The 17,183-nt window shown below is 44.3% G+C and overlaps 1 protein-coding gene across 1 annotated transcript in view; it reads left to right on the top strand.

Annotated features, from left to right (window-relative positions):
- The window catches only part of MAP7 (microtubule associated protein 7), a 130,335-nt gene that overhangs the window by 76,774 nt on the left and 36,378 nt on the right, over positions 1-17,183 (top strand). The window contains exon 3 of the mRNA XM_074144616.1: positions 5,939-6,016. Coding sequence (XP_074000717.1) covers positions 5,939-6,016 — 78 coding nt within the window. The remainder of the gene's footprint in view (positions 1-5,938; positions 6,017-17,183) is intronic.

Here is a 17,183-nt window from a genome sequence, read left to right as displayed (position 1 = left end):
CTTGTCCTGTCACCACTCTTCCTGACAAAGAGTCCCTCTTCAGCTCTTCTGTAGGCTCCCTTCAGGTATTGATAGGCTGTTATAAGGTCTCCCCGGAGCCTTCTCTTCTCCAGGCTGAACAACCCCAGCTCTCTCAGTCTGTCTTCATAGGAGAGGTGCTCCATCCCTCTGATCATCCTCGTGGCCCTCCGCTGGACCCGTTCCAACAGGTCCATGTCCTTTCTGTGTTGAGGACTCCAAAGCTGGACACAGTACTCCAGGAGGGGTCTCACGAGCGCAGAGTAGAGGGGCAGAATCACCTCGCGAGACCTGCTGGCCACACTTCTCCTGATGCAGCCCAGGACACGGTTGGCTCTCTGGGCTGCCAGTGCACACTGCCTGCTCATGTTGAGCTTCTCATCCATAAGCACTCCCAAGTCCTTCTCCTCGGGGCTGCTCTCCAGCCATTCTCCACCCAACTTGTATTTGTGCCTGGGGTTGCCACGTCCCAGGTGCAGGACCCTGCACTTGGCTTGGTTGAACTTCATGCAATTTGCACGAGCCCACCTCTCCAGCCTGTCTAGGTCCCTCTGGATGGCATCCCTTCCCTCCAGCGTGTCAACTGCACCACTGAGCTTGGTGTCATCAGCAAACTTGCTGAGGGTGCACTCTATCCCACTGTCCATGTCACCGACAAAGATGTTAAATAGTACTGGTCCCAGTACCGACCCCTGCGGAACACCACTCGTTACTGGCCGCCACCTGGACATTGAGCCATTGATTGTAACCCTTTGGATGCGGCCATCCAGCCAGTTCCTTATCCACCGAGTGGTCCATCCATCGAATCCATGAGTTTCCAATTTTGAGACCAGGATGTCGTGCGGGACAGTGTCAAATGCTTTGCATAAGTCCAGGTAAATGACGTCAGTCGCTCTGCCCTTGTCTACCAAGTCTGTGGCAGACTTTCATCCCTTTAGTACCAGAAATTAACACCCTTGGAGTCAAGGGCAGAAGGGAGGCAGCCATTTGTGAGAAGACATTGAGAGGATTATAGATGGAAATGAAAAATAGTAGTACTTTGACTTTTGAAATCGCAGAGTGCGGCTGACAGTTACCTGAGCCACAGAAAGTGGCCATATGTAGTAAGTATATATGATAATTACTAATTTGGCAAAATTACAACCTAATTCCTATAAATGTCAATTGAGCTGAACAGTTCAGTGAGTATTAATTATATAGAAGATTTGAAAACCTTGCATTTTCCTTTCATTAATATAATTAGGGACCAAAAATGAGTGGCATCTGCAAAATACCGTTCATGGCTTCTAAGCTCTTTTCAATGAACTAATAAATTCTTAAAAATAATTTTGAACTCACAGTAAGTGGTGTAAGTTTCTGAAAAATATGGTTTTCATATGTAGTACAGAGGCTTAATTTCCAGCAAGAGGTACAAAATTACTTTCCCCTTTATAAGAACTATAGTTTATTTAATCTCTCAGTGATAATAACCAGCTATGGAGATCTTGTCCAGCTTTGGAGTCCTCAGCACAGGAAGGACATGGATCTGTTGGAGCAAGTCCAGGGGAGGCCACAAAGATGATGGGAAGGCTGGAGCCCGTCTGCTGTGAGGACAGACTGAGAGAGTTGGGGTTGTTCAGCCTGGAGAAGAGAAGGCACCGGGGAGACCTTAGAGCCCCTTCCAGTCCCTAAAGGGGCTACAGGAGAGATGGGGAGGGACTCTTCATCAAGGCGTGGAGTGACAGGACAAGGGGTAATGGTTTTAAACTGAAAGAGGGGAGATTTAAATGAGATCTTAGGAAGAAATTCTTTCCTGTGAGGGTGGTGAGACACTGGAACAGGTTGCCCAGAGAAGCTGTGGCTGCCCCATCCCTGGAGGGGTTCAAGGCCAGGCTGGATGGGGCTTTGAGCAACCTGGTCTGGTGGGAGGTGTCCCTGCCCATGGCAGGGGGTTTGGAACTCGATGATCTTCAAGGTTCCTTCCAACCCAAACCATTCTATGATTCTGTAATATGAAACATTTGTATGTTGTATAAGTGTAGTCAGATTGGTTGCTGAGCTTGAATTCACACTCATTGCATCGTACCCAAACTGCAGCTTCTGCAGCAGCACATGGGTCTTCATGGAGTGTTCTCTGCAATGCTTTGCATATGCCCAGTTAGCAATTATTTCTGTAAGAACTGATGAGTTCTTGCAGGATTTGTTGCAAATGACACATTTCCCGTCTCCCTGTGCATCAGCTTCAAGCTATTGCCTGATGATGAATATGAGCAAGAGAGAGCATAAAGTACCTTGTGTGTTTGTCCTGGTATTTCTACTGAATCAGAAGAAATACCGGTCCCCAGGTATTTGCCTGGCGGGGTGTTAATGAGCAGAGACATGAGAAATAAAATGGGGAGCAGGTCCAGTAAACTTTCTTGTTTTGCCGCAATTTGAAGGTGTGTACTGGGGGTGTCACCAGATCAACTGGATTCAGAACGTCGTTGTTGGAGATAGGGCTTGTAGCCAAACTATGAAGAATCCTTTTCAAGGCTTAGAAAAGACTTTTTAATTAACAGGGTAAGATTTTTCACTAGTAGCATTATGCTCCAGCTTCTAGCAGAGCAAAGGCAATGCTGGTCTGCTGCGAAGGTGTTATCCCCATCTTTGTGCCAATATTGATTTAGCTCTTTGTGCTCCCAAATGTATGCGAAGGAGCTTGTTACTGAAGACACGCTTACACTCTGCATAGCCTGCAACTTAATGTGAATTCTTTACGATTGTTCTACCATCCTGGGGTGTTGGGAGAAGGAGCTGTGTGCGTGTGTGAACGCTATCAGGTGTGTGATATAGAAAAAATAATTGGGTCTCTTCAAAAAGAATGGCAGAGGGCAGCTTTATAAATGTATTTTATTCCTTCCGTTGCTTATAATTAGGAATTCTTAAGGGAGACCTTTTCAGTTTGCCTGTCCGTGTAACCCTCCTGCCTCTTTGAAGAATTGCTGCTTCTCCCCGAGAGGGAAATCTCTGCTCTCAAGAAAGGAGGGGGGGTAAAAAAAAAAAAAAAAAAGCTGGAAGGAGAATAGTACATTCTGAAAGAAGCAGGATTTTACGTTATTCCCCTGTGTCTCATCATTCTCTGTCAACTCGATGTTACATTGACTTGGCTGACAGGCCTTGAAGGGAATCCTTGCTTTCCAGGGGAATTCATATATTGAGTGTGCGTTATTCCACTAGCACTAATTACTCATGCTACAGAAATTCATGTTTTGTGACTCTCCTGTGTCAGCCACCAGAGAGAAAGAATATTATTACCCTTTTGACCCGTGTCTGCATGCTGAAGAGTCTGCGTGAAAGTCGGCACACTCTTTAACATCAGCCAGATGTTAATCTACACCGTACATTGGATAAATCTATGGCAAGTTTTATAAATGGCAGCACCGTGTGCTCTTCAACCAACATTAATGTCATGATCTGTAACGGGGTGGTGGGCTACCTTTGTATTTGCTGGTGACTTGTTCACTTGTTGCACCTTTCACTGGGACTATTGTGTTCAAACATGCTTCTTCCTACAGGCTCTGGCAATGTTTTTTCTCCTTCTGGCTCTTACTGTGCATCACTATTACTGCCATTAATTGGGGCTGTAGTCTCTGACTGTTGTTGAGATGAGAGTTTTTCACTCATGAGAGTTCAAGAACAATGAAACTGAAGCTAGTTGTCAGTGAACTCTTTCACAGAATGGTTTGGGTTGGAAGGATCCAACCATCTTTGGGTTAAAAGATCATCGAGTTCCACCCCCTCTGCCTTGGGCAGGGACACCTCCCACCAGACCAGGTTGCTCAAAGCCTCATCCAGCCTGGTCTTGAGCCCCTCCAGGGATGGGGCAGCCACAGCTTCTCTGGGCAACCTGTTCCAGTGTCTCACCACCCTTTCATCCAAGAAATCCTGTCATCCCGATGCAGAAACTTCTGTTAGGGTATGAAATGTACATTACTGATTTTTTTTATTTAATTCAGATAACTACTCAAAAGCTGTCTAGCACATCCTCACTTTGGGGATTTATTTTTGCAAGTATCTTTAACCTCATTTTTATGACCCATAGTATTGTTCTGCTAGTAACTTTTTTGGTAGGTATGCAGTGTATACACAAATAGATTGACTTTACATGTTTTGACAAATTCCTTACTCGTTTATTCACACTGAATAGTGAAAAGGATCTGTTGCCTTGCTTTTAGGTGCACTTCCATGGTGGCAGTATTCTAGGTAGCTCTCTATCTTAAAATACTTTGAAAAGCTGAGTTCCCCTCAATACTAAAATAAATCAGAGCATTTCTTTATAACGAGAAATCTTTTTTATTTTTCTGCGGGTTTTTTTTGTTTACTTGTGTTTTTATTCAAAGCGGATTTTTTTCAGTGCTTGTTAAAAAAGCCTAAAATGAGCAGCTTTCCAGATTTAACAGAATGAGCTACGGATGAGTGGGAAATTAGTGTTGGCAGCGTGCTGAGATGAGCTTGGAATTTGTTCCCTTTTTGTCTGGAACAGCTCCACCACTGAGGCTGGAAGTAGGATGCTGTTGAGCATTTTGTTGTTTTCCAGAGAATTCATGGAGCAAGTGATGTTTTTCCAACCAACCCTGAATTTTTATAGTCAAGTCTGGGTGTGACACAGATTTTTCGTATTATTCTTAGTCTTATTGCTGAGATCCAAGTGGCCATTTGCAGAGATTTTTTTAAAGTAATCATATGGATAACTTTCAATCTACAAGGATAGTTGAGGAAACTACCATTTTACTTTACTGGTATTATACCAGTCTGTGGGATGGACTGCGTTCTCCAGAGCATTTAACACGTGCCCACACGAACATCTGTGGAGATCATAGAATCGTAGAATGGTTAGAGTTGGAAGGGACCTTGAAGATCATCCAGTTCCAACCCCCCTGCCATGGGCAGGGACACCTCCCACCAGACCAGGTTGCTCAAAGCCCCATCCAGCCTGGCCTTGAACCCCTCCAGGGATGGGGCAGCCACAGCTTCTCTGGACAACCTGTTCCAGTGTCTCACCACCCTCACAGGAAAGAATTTCTTCCTAATATCTAATCTAAATCTCCCCTCTTTCAGCTTGAAATCATTACCCATCGTCCTACCACTACATTCCCTGATAGAGTCCCTCCCCATCTCTTATGTAGACCCCTTGAGGTACTGGAAGGCCGTTATAAGGTCTCCCTGGAGTCTTCTCTTCTCCAGGCTGAACAACCCCAACTCTCTCAGCCTGTCTTCATAGGATAGGTGCTCAAGCCCTCTGATGATTTTCATGGCCTCCTCTGGACCTGTTCCAACAGGTCCATGTCCCTCCTGTGCTGAGGACTCCAAAGCTGGATGCAGTACTCCAGGTGGGGTCTCACCAGAGCAGAGTAGACGGACAGAATCATCTCCCTCGCCCTCAATATCATGCTGTCTTCAGAAGCTCAACAAGCTTGGGTATTGAGCTGCTTCAGTCTCCTGAGATAGAGCTTATTGGGTTTTTGAGGCAATACTGGTGGCAAGAGCGTGCTGCGTTATAATAGAGTTTCCTGTGGATGCATTTTGGAGAGAGGTTGTGGAATAATAGAGAATATTTTGTCAGAACGCTCTGATGCAACCGAGTTGTTACAGGCTTGGAAACAAGACAAAACTTCTTCCTGGGTTTTCACGGGCAGTCGTCAAGCTTGGAGTTCAGAGTTACAGCTTGGTCCATTCTTTGGGAATGTTTTTACATCTTGATAGTTAGAATACATTCTTTTTTTGCTTTTGTTTTTTTTAATTGTTCCATCTTTTTTTTTCATAAGATGGATTTCTGGAAATGTGATCTATTTTGAAAATAGAATAACTAGTGTTATTTAATGGTCATTCCCCTAAAGGCCATTTTATGGTACTCTGATTTTACGCTGTATGCCTAATATTTTCCCCCTCCTTCCATTTGCAGATCATCCAACGATACTAAAGGTTGATGACAGGCAACGGCTTGCGAGGGAACGGAGAGAAGAACGAGAGAAACAGCTAGGTAAGGCCTTCTCTGGATTGGTTTTTTATTGTTTGGGGTTTTTAATGGACTATCATCTGCATGCGGTGGTTTTGCCAGTTTGCTTTTGGGGAGCGTTCAGCAAACTGAATGTGCTGGACACGCAATAATGTTGTTCTAGATACACTATTTCATCTTTAAAGTAGATCTTAATTCAGCACATCATTGCTATACCTGTCCCATACCTATTACTTACCTTTGTGAATCTGAATGAAAAATGGGTTGATTTCTGAAATCATGCAAAGAAGCTTCACTGATGTAAATGGAATTTTGTAAATTCAACTTTTAGATTTTTTTTTTTCTACCAGTTAAGATTAGACTTCTTAATACGTTGAAGACATCCTTTATTGCCATAAAATAGAGTTGCAGAATACGTTGCCAATGCATGGTTTGAATTTTTCTACATAAACTTGGATTTTTGTCAAGTGAAACCTTCAGTAGGTGTCAAATAGATGTGCTCGGTGTCTTATAAAATGTCACCTGTGCATGAGCGTGTACAACACCATTTGAGTGAAGAGGAAAGGTGAAGGCTACTTAAGTGGCTGGTGATGGGCAGTGCACTGAGTGTGGTGGTGGGAGAATTATACAATTACCTGAAGCCAAATTGGTGGCTTTCTGAAAACTATTTCTGTGTTTGGCTGCCATAAAATTCTGGGGCAACTGGGAGGCTGGGGAGCACAAGTATTTCCTGTTATTTTCACACATTCACCCTGATTTCTTTAGATGCTCTATTGTTCCTATGGCTTGTGAAACAGAAGGTATTTATTTCCATTTTCTAGCTTCTGTAAGTTTATAGAACTGTATCATAACTCCAGCCAGAGTTATGCTGCTTTATCTAACCTGGAGAGCCATGATTTATTGGTGTCTAGGTCTTAGTAGCATTAATATCCTTCCTTCCTTACAGCACCTTATAACATGGTACTAGCCGTGCATGAATCACTGGGGTTAGTTTGGAGGGGGAAAAGAAAGCTTTGGGTTTAACTTGTTCAAGGGGCTAACATGACAGGATGTTTGTCAATCCTTAAAAAGCTGCTGCTGGAGTTGAGGTTGATGGTATGTATTAGGCTTAGTTTCAGAGCAAATGGAAGTTACTGGCCCATTTAACTAATTTCTCATAGAAGTCGCTTCTATATCTTGAATTTATTCTTTTTTTCTGGTTCGATCCTTGTGTAGTAACAATGTTTTGCCTAAGTGCAGAGAGAGATGTTTTCCTTAAGTTTTCCTGAACTCTGATTTTCCCAGCTATTGATAAATGAGTATCTGTTACTGGAGGGACGTGACTTCTGTTGAGAAACGTGTCATTTTGTGTGACATATTTTCAAAGCAACATCAAACTGTAGGGTGCTTTTAGGCTGACGTGGAATCCTTCATTCCTAAATGGGAGAGTTCTGCGCGTCCCTGTGATGTATGAGTGTGTTGTGTGTTCTTGCATGAAGAATTATTTTGAACTAACAAGAAAATTGAAAGTCGCGTTGTACTTTCATCTGTATATTTGTCTTCCAACGTTCTGATTTAGGAGCTGTCTCTTGAGATTTGTGTTCCAGTACAGCAAAGCAATGATTTTTACAATGGTATGCGAGCTTCATTTTTTATTTCTTTTTTTTTTTTTTCCTTAGTGCAGAACCTGGATAATCAGTCACTCATGTCATGTGAACCATAGCGAAGAAATGCCTAAGCTGTCTATCTTCAACATCAAGTTGTATAATGTCCTTACATAAATGTGCCTCGATGAAAATTAGAGTTGGATTTTGTTAAAACTGGGGCATCAGTCATGCAACAGTAAAGCGACTGAAGGAAGGAATTTATATTAGTTTTTTTTAGAATTAAGTTGGATTTAAACTTAATTCCTCTCCTTTTGATTCAGAGGATCTGTCAAGTTTAGCAAGGGCTTGTTTTTAAGCAGAAGTTGAGAATTTCAGTCATGCCTCAAGTGAAATTACTCTCTTCGGCCAAAAAAAAAAGACAGTGTTCAGTTCTGTAAGCGTAGAGCTGGTAGTCATCTGTAACAATTTCGTTTTGTACTTTCAGCAACTTGAAAGGCAGGAGGTCACACTATTGATCTTTTCATCAAAATTAAGTTTTTTCAACCCTTCTGTTGAGATCGCGTGGAGTACTAGTTTAATGATGATGATGTTTCTTTATTGAGCAGTATCCTGATACTACAGGAGGGTTGATTTAAGACATATTTTTTGTCCCCTTCAGTTTACTCTCAAGCATTAATATTTTTTTTCAAGTTCCACTGTGGTGTGATAGATGTGGCTTTCACTGTGGTATAATGGGTCAGTATGTGCTCTGCGCTCTTGAGGATTTGCTTGCAGCTGGCAATGGTAATTTGGTCGCCTTATTTTACTCGCCACACTTGGGTGTCTACCTCTCTTTAATGAGAGTTTAGAGAGCAGGAAAGATGAGTGCTGTCATTTTTGTCGTCTGGACACACACAGCACGTGTGTGTTGGGACTGTCGGTACCTGCTGGTTCTTGAGGATCCTGTTATGCTACCTAATTGAAAAGAATAAAAAGGCTTCTTCAAAAATGCCCCTTTCACCTTAGTATATTCATGTCTAATTTTGGAACTTTCTTCAGAAAATGTAGGAGGCACACGGGGACGTGTGTGCTATTTTGGCTAATCTGCCTATCAAGAAGGAAGGATTTTTTTAGTTCCTTCACTGCTTTTGATATGCCATCCCAGCACTTCTGAAAAATGAATTCTTTGGGGTTTTTTTCTGTGCAACTCATGTTTTCCATGACTCGTAAGTTGTGTGGATGTGGGGGTTTTTAGCTTTATTCTCTTAGACTTGCCTTTTCACGTAGGCAGAAATAAAGGAGTTGCTTAGCAGCCGTGCTTCCAGTTTTTTATTCCCCTGACCATTTGCTAATGTGTGTATTACATTTACGGAATCAGGGAATTGTCAGAGTTGGAAGGGACCTCTAGAGATCATCTAGTCCAACTCCCCTGCTAAATCAGGGTTGCCCAGAGCACATCGCTCAGGACTGCATCCAGGCGGGTCTTGAAGATCTCCAGAGAAGGGGACTCCATGACCTCCCTGGGCAGCCTGTCCCAGGGCTCTGTCACCCTCACCGGAAAGAAGTTCTTCCTCATATTTGAGTGGAACTTCCTATGTTCCAGCTTGTGTCCGTTGCCCCTCATGCTGTCACTGGGAACCACTGAAAAGAGTCCAGCTCCATCCTCCTTCAACCCACCCTTTAGATACTTAGAAGCATTAATAAGGTCTCCCCTCAGCCTTCTCTTCTCCAGGCTAAAGGGTCCCAGCTCTCCCACAATCCACATTACATTACATACATGTGCTTTCAGACCTTTAAAGGATCATTAGGGTAATCTTTACTTGATTCTATAAATAAAGCTTCCAATGTGTCTGTCACTCTTCAATAATCACGTTTTCATGTTTCTGCTAGCGCTCTTTCCCATGATGCCTATGCATGAAGTTAACATCTGTCCTTTAAAATGTGAATATCAGATCTTTCTGTGTGAGACCAACCCTCTTGGGTCGTGCAGGACAGGAATTCCCAGAGAGGCAGTGGTGGGTGAGGGTGACGGCTCTCCAATGGGGCTGTTCTTGGAGGACAGAGTGAAGGGAGTTGTCACACTTCACTGAATTTTCACTGAATTTCCCTGAATTTTCACTGAATTTTTTTTAGAGTTGGAAGGGACCATAAAGATCATCTAGTCCAACTCCCCTGCCGAAGCAGGATTGCCCAGAGCATGTCAGAGCATGTTACTCAGGACTGCATCCAGGCGGGTCTTGAAAATCTCCAGAGAAGGGGACTCCACAACCTCCCTGGGCAGCCTGTTCCAGGGCTCTGTCACCCTCGCCGTAAAGAAGTTTTTTCTCATATTTGAGTGGAACCTCCTATGTTCCAGCTTGTGCCCGTTGCCCCTCGTCCTCTCACTGGGAGCCACTGAAAAGAGTCTGGCTCCCTCCTCCTTCATCCCACCCTTTAGATACTTATAAGCATTGATAAGGTCTCCCCTCAGCCTTCTCTTCTCCAGGCTAAAGAGCCCCAGCTCTCTCAGCCTTTCTTCATAAGGGAGATGCTCCAATCCCTTAATCATCTTCGTTGCCCTTCACCGGACTCTTTCCAGTAGTTCCCTGTCCCTCTTGAATTGGGGAGCCCAGAACTGGATGCAGTATTCCAGTTGTGGCCTCACCAGTGCAGAGTAGAGGGGGAGAATGACTTCCCTCGACCTACTGGCCACACTCTTCCCTGTGCAGCCCAGGATTCCACTGGCCTTCCTGGCCACAAGAGCACCTGGCTCCAGCTCGGACTGTGGTTCCCCCACGTGGCTTGGGGTGACCGGCTGCGCTTGGCACTGGAGGCTGTGTGACAGACACTTCTCTGTTTGTGAAGGAAAACATGGTAGGTGGCATCAGCCTGACATTTTGAATTATCAAAATGGGGATTTTCAACAGGGAGGGTTACTGGGATTTTAAAATGGATTTCATTCTGACAGCCTTGGGTAGTGGCCTAGCAAAGAGGAAAAGTTGGGGATTTCTAGTTTTTTCCCTTCACAGTGTCTCAGTCCCTGATTCTTGAGAAATCCATTTTAAGTCTTACATCTGCACGTGTTTTATCTCCACTAATCCTGCTTGAAGACTGACCTTTTTCTATCGCAGTGATGATCCTGACAAGGACACATGGCTCATTTAGTTTCTGGCCTTGGGAACGAAAGATGGTAATCCTGCATCTGAATTAACTCTTCGTTTAAGGATATGTGTTATTAATCTTAGCCTTTCAGAGTGTGTTTGAGTTTCAGGTTGGCTAAATCCATTCAATTCTTAACACTTACAATGCATGAGCGTTATAATAATATTTTAAAGATCACATGATGGGGCTTTGAGCAACCTGCTCTAGTGAAGGTGTCCCTGCCCATGGCAGGGGGGTTGGAACTGGATGATCTTTAAGATCCCTTCCAACTCTAACCATTCTGTGATTATAATACAAATTCCTCTCCCATTTGAAAGTGGTCGTTGGCAAAACGTCACATTAATAAAAGTTAAATTTTTTTTCTGTCAGTGAATTCCTTCTGGTTTGTTCTGTTCTCTGGCAGTTGGGGACAGAACTTTATCTGACATTTCCACAGTCAGAAGCCCCCCAGAAACTGGGAATCAGCGATCCTAGCATGTGAATCATTTTAGGATGTTCTCGGAGGACTTGCGTGTCAGAAGGGTTTATAAGACAAGAAAACATTTTTTTTTTTTTTAAGGAAGATCAGTTTAAAAATTTCTGTGCTGAATGTCCCTCGGCGTGGTTACCGGCGAAAGGTTGGCTTTAGAGAATCTAACATTAACTTCAGCTTTAATTACAGCTCTGAAGTTCATCTCTTAATGCATTCAGCCAGCCGTTTCCGCGGCCTGATGGAATGTCCCCGCTCTTAGGTGGGGTTAAAGCATCACTGATCCGTTTTTCTGCCAATGCAGCGAGGAGGCGATCACGGTCTGAGCGCGGAGCTGGCGGGGAGGAAAGGTGAAGCGGCGGTCAGGCGAGACAGGTATTGCTGAGGTCAGTGCTGTAAAGCCAGGAGAGATAAAGGCTGGAAAGACTGACACAGGCTGTAGGATCTTTCCTCAGGTAAGCTGTCTGTCCAAGGGGCGGTGCAAAAAGCAGATTGAGAAAGGGCAGCGTTGGACTCATCTGCCTTTAAGTAAGGCACTAAACCAGAAGGAAAAGGACTAAAGTGAGAGACAGCAGAAGAGACAGCAAAAAAAAAAAAAGAGCTGTTGGAACGGGTCCAGAGCAGGGCCACAAAGATGCTCAGAGGGCTGGAGCACCTCTCCTATGAAGACAGTCTGAGAAAGTTGGGGTTGTTCAGCCCGGAGAAGAGAAGGCTCCGGGGAGACATTAGAGCCCCTTCCAGTCCCTAAAGGGGCTCCAGGAGAGATGGGGAGGGACTCTTGATCGGGGAGAGTGGAGCCATAGGACGAGGGGTAATGGTTTTAAACTGAAAGAGGGGAGATTTACTGAATTTCACTGAATTTTTTTTTAGAGTTGGAAGGGACCGTATAGATCATCTAGTCCAACTCCCCTGCTGAAGCAGGATTGCTTAGAGAATGCTAGGTGAGATTAGAGATTGCTTAGAGAATGCTAGGTGAGATTTAGGTGAGATATTGGGGAGAAATTCTTTCCTGTGAGGGTGGTGAGACACTGGAACAGGTTGCCCAGAGAAGCTGTGGCTGCCCCATCCCTGGAGGTGTTCAAGGCCAGGCTGGATGGGGCTTTGAGCAACCTGGTCTGGTGGGAGGTGTCCCTGCCCATGGCAGGGGGTTGGAACTGCATGGTCTTTAAGGTCCCTTCCAACCCAAACCATTCTGTGGTTCTGTAATTGAATTCTAGTTTTGAACAACGACACTGTTTGGGTTCTCTAGTGTGTTCAGGGTCTATGTAACAGGGTGTGTGCACTTCATTCTTTCTTTTCTTAAAATTCATTTGTATAGCACCATGGTGACACGGTGCGGTAAGACTCTGACTAGAGCATTTCCTCTGTGAAGGTAGGCCTGACTTAGATTGCAAACTCATGATGTTGCATAAGGGAACAATTTAGTTCCCCTCTTGAATGGTTAGCTAGGGACGCTAAAATTTATAACAAATATCAAATTATGCAAATTTTGCATGCAATAAATGAAATGGATTCCAGATTTCCTTTTACAAAGAGGGTAGGGAATGATTCTCTTTTTTTTTTCAAGATCCATTTCTTTGACATTTACAGACAGACGAGTAATAAAGATTGGAAATTACATCTAATTGTTATAGTTTGTGCATATTAGAATAAAATTAGTCCATTAACTTCAAAAAGGTATATGATTTTAAGTATTACAAGCTCTGTGTTTATATGTACCTGCGCAATGCTGTCCTTCGAACTGAAACCCTCTGAACATTTCTGTATCAGAAACATAACAGGAAACTCAAATAGAAGACAATTCTGAAGATGAAAACTGACAGGAGAAGCTTCACAGGAAGTAATTATACATAAAAAGAGAGTAATACCATATCCTTCAGGAACGGCATTCAACAGTTATTTAGCATTACTGCGGTCTACTGCTAACGAACAATTGTTTGAGGAAAAAGAGGAAGAGAAAAACCTAGGCTTGAATTGGGAAAAAATTATTAAAAGTATTATGTTGTTCACAGTGTATTATTAGGTAAGTTCTGTTGAAGTTTGGTTTTATGAAGCACAATACTATTTTGCCTGTTCAGGCCTGTAAACTCAAGCTCCGAGTGCCTCTTTCCTTCCTTTTGTGTCCTCCTGAGTAACAGCCAGATTTCCCAGCCTCACTCTGCCTGTTGTGAAGCTTCTCTCTTCAGACAGGTGTCCAGTATATAGTAATTGTTTCTGGTGATGGAGGCGAAAGGATATATTTTCTCCAAAAATTAATTCTGAGCTTAGGAGTATGACTTTTCAGAGGAATAGGAATGTGATACTGCTCAAAAACAGAACTGCAGAGGTCTTTGAGACAAAAACTTTTGAATTTAATGTGTGTGGAATTAGACAATGACTAAGGGCTTGGGGCAGATGCTTTGATAAATGTGTGAATCACGGAATCATGGAATTGTCAGAGTTGGAAGGGACCTCTAGAGATCATCTAGTCCAGCTCCCGAAGCACAGAGAAGCCGTGTTCTGTAACCTTCCTTTTAGGTGTAGGATGTAGTTGAATTAATCTGGTGTCAACAGGGTGAAATCGGCTTCTCTGCACATATTAACGTGGACCTGCTATCAAATTTGGCAAACTCTGGAACCCTGACTCGCTTGAAGAGAGCACAGGTAGGCTCTCCCACACTGCCCAGGGGTCCTGGTTCCGCCCTGAGGCTTCCTCTGCTTCCACAACCCCCTAAACCCACTCAGCAGCTCCACTGGGACCAGCTTGCAGCATAGAGTATGAGAAGAAAAAAAAAGGCATGGAAGCAACTTGGGTTTATCCAGATTGTTTCCGTGGTCCATCTGATCTCACAGAATCACAGAATCCTCTAGGTTGGAAGGGACCTTCAAGATCATCTTGTCCAACCATCAACCTAACTGACAAAAATAAACACCCACAAAACAACAAAATGCAACACCATCACTAAACCATGTCTCCCAGCACCACGTCAACCTGTCTTTTGAACACTTCCAGGGATGGTGCCTCAACCACCTCCCTGGGCAGCCCATTCCAAGGCTTAATGACCCTTTCAGTGAAAAAATTTTTCCTAATATCCAATCTGAACCTCCCCTGGTGCAACTGGAGGCCGTTTCCTCTAGTCCTGTCGCCCGTGACTTGGGAGAAGAGACCAACCCCTGCTTCTCTACACCCTCCTTTCAGGGAGTTGTAGAGAGCAATAAGGTCTCCCCTCAGCCTCCTTTTCTCCAGGCTGAACACCCCCAGTTCCCTCAGCCTCTCCTCATAACACTTGTGCTCCAGACCCCTCACCAGCCTTGTTGCTCCTCTCTGGACCCGCTCCAGCACCTCGATGTCTTTTTTGTGGTAAGGGGCCCAGAACTGGACGCAGCACTCAAGGTGGGGCCTCCCCAGTGCCCAGTACAGGGGGACGATCACCTCCCGAGTCCTACTCGCCACACTATTCCTGATACAGGCCAGGATGCTGCTGGCCTTCTTGGCCACCTGGGCACACTGCTGGCTCATGTTCAGCCGGCTGTCCACCAACACCCCCAGGTCCTTTTCTTCCAGGCAGCTCCAGCCACTCTGCCCCAAGCCTGTAGCGCTGCATGGGGTTGTTGTGACCCAAGTGCAGGACCCGGCACTTGGCCTTGTTGAACCTCATCCCATTGGCCTCGGCCCATCGATCCAGCCTGTCCAGATCCCTCTGCAAAGCCTTTCCATCCTCCAGCAGGTCGACACTGCCACCCAACTTCGTGTCATCTGTGAACTTACTGAGGGTGCCCTCAATCCCCTCGTCCAGATCATTGATAAAGATGTTAAAGAGAACGGGTCCCAGTACTCGAGCCCTCTCAGTCCCATGAATGACATTGTCAGCGTGGGGAGGAGGGCACACGCTGCTCCTCTTGGTGTCAGCCAGCACTTTGGTTAAAATGGTCACGACACCTCACCAAAATGGGTAAAAGTCAATACAATTTTTTAATGTGTGTGTTTTGAATAGGGAGATCTGCAGCGGTCCTATCCTGTAATACTAAGTGTTAACTTCATCTGAAATTTGCATCAAAGATTAAGGAGAAAGGAGGAATGAACATGAAATATTTGCAGTGCGGAATTCAAAAAATAATGATACTTTTTATTCTTTTTCCCTGTAAGCACTTCAGAAATATCTTTTGCCAGTTTTTAGATGGTATTAAAGACAATAAGTATTATTTTTTTCTTTTTTTGAAAAAGTAGTTGGTTGAAATTAGCTGTGTTGCTGCTTTTAGAGAATGTTATCCTCGTCTGGTGAAGAAATCGAGATAAATGCACACAAAGTGGAAAAACCAGTGCACTTCACTGGTGTGGCTGCCTGTTCTCGGGCTGACCCTGTTCGCCAATCCAGCTGTGCAGAAGCTAATGGGAAGAGCAAGCTTTTGCAAAAATCACTGGTTTTCTGGTGATGGGCGGACAGTGATTGTGCCCAAGGCATTAGTTGGAGAAGTTGGGCTGTTAAGCAGAAGGCAAAGACAAAACAAGGGGACGATACCTCAGAGGTGGCATCTTACGCTTCGGTTGTTCAGGATGTCATCCAAATTGTTGGAAAACATGAACTCAGTCTGAGGGCCGTTTGCTCAGTCTTCTCTGGACCTGGGCAACGGAAAAACAGCATCGTGAGCGGTCTTGTAGTCCCAGGAGAAGAGTAGACCATAGTGAGAGTTGTCTCTCTGCCCATACATTCTCTTGGTGAGCTGTTGGGTCCCAAGAAGGGGCAGCAGATCCATGTTTCTGGTTTGCAAATGACTCTGGCACAGATTGCCCAGAGAAGCTGTGGCTGCCCCATCCCTGGAGAGGTTCAAGGCCAGGCTGGATGGGGCTTTGAGCAACCTGGTCTGGTGGGAGGTGTCCCTGCCCAGGGCAGGGGGTGGAACTTGATCTTTAAGGTCCCTTCCAACCCAAACCATTCTATGATTCTTGCATTTGGAACACCAATTTTGGCTCTATTTTGTTATGTTGCAAGGCTTTAATACAGAAGAAAGAGCTTTGCAGGTTTCAGTTCACCTGAAACCTGTTTTTTCTACCCTTTTCTGCTATTTTCTGCCTTAATCTGCAGTTCATATTTCTCCTTCAAGTCACGTAAGTAAATTAGCATAGGAAAGTATTTCTATAAATCTTTTGGTGGCTCTTGCATTAGTATTTCACATTTGTAGGTGTCGCCTCTCACACCTATTGTTCGTAATTATCTAAGGAACTGTACTATTCCTTCTTGTCGTAATTATTCTAGCTACGATTGTTAAATTTCCTGCAAACATCTTCCTGAGCTTTCACCCCTCTTGCCAAGAAGGGTCTCTTATGGTTGCTTGTAGCTGCTGAACAAACATCTCCCAGCTGGTTTGGATACCACAGCGAAGTTAAACGTGCTTTCTGCGTTTCTTAGCAAAGTATTTGACACCTGAAATGGTAGAGAGCTGTTTTCCTAAGAGAGATACTCTATGTATGAACTGGGCTGCTCAGGGTAGAGATTGGGCTTTGAGCAACCTGGTCTGGTGGGAGGTGTCCCTGCCAATGGCAGGGGGGGTTGGAACTCAATGATCTTTAAGGTCCCTTCCAACCCAAACCATTCTATGATTCTGTGATTTTTCGTGGGACTGTGGACATAAGGTTTACGATGCAATCTCAGCGCTTTATTAGGAGAAGTGGGATTTAGTTGAGCAGGCAGGAAAGTGCAGACGAGCAGTTTGGCGAAGATGAGTTCTGGTGTTATAAGAAGTGAGTGCAATGTCTGCTCTGAACACCTAGAAGCATTTGGCGTTTTTGGTTTTGGTGTGTGGTTGTGTCACCACAAATATCTCTGCTAATTGAAGGCTGGGGTTGCTGTGATTATAACAGTAGGCTCTCTTTTTTTCTTTTTTTTTTTTCTTTTTTTTCTCCAGGTTGATTTTAAAAAATACTGCCTCAGACGTAGGTAGAGAACTTTCTTACATTGCTGACCTTGGAAATTGAAAATCTTTTTAAGTCTTTTTGACGCTTTGCTGTCCTGGTTCCTTGTTGCTGCTGTGTTGTCAA

This window comes from Numenius arquata, chromosome 2 (assembly GCF_964106895.1).
Source record: "Numenius arquata chromosome 2, bNumArq3.hap1.1, whole genome shotgun sequence".
In the NCBI taxonomy this organism is placed as follows: Eukaryota; Metazoa; Chordata; class Aves; order Charadriiformes; family Scolopacidae; genus Numenius; species Numenius arquata.
Note: the sequence above shows the minus strand (reverse complement) of the source record. Positions and strands in the feature narration are given on the sequence as shown.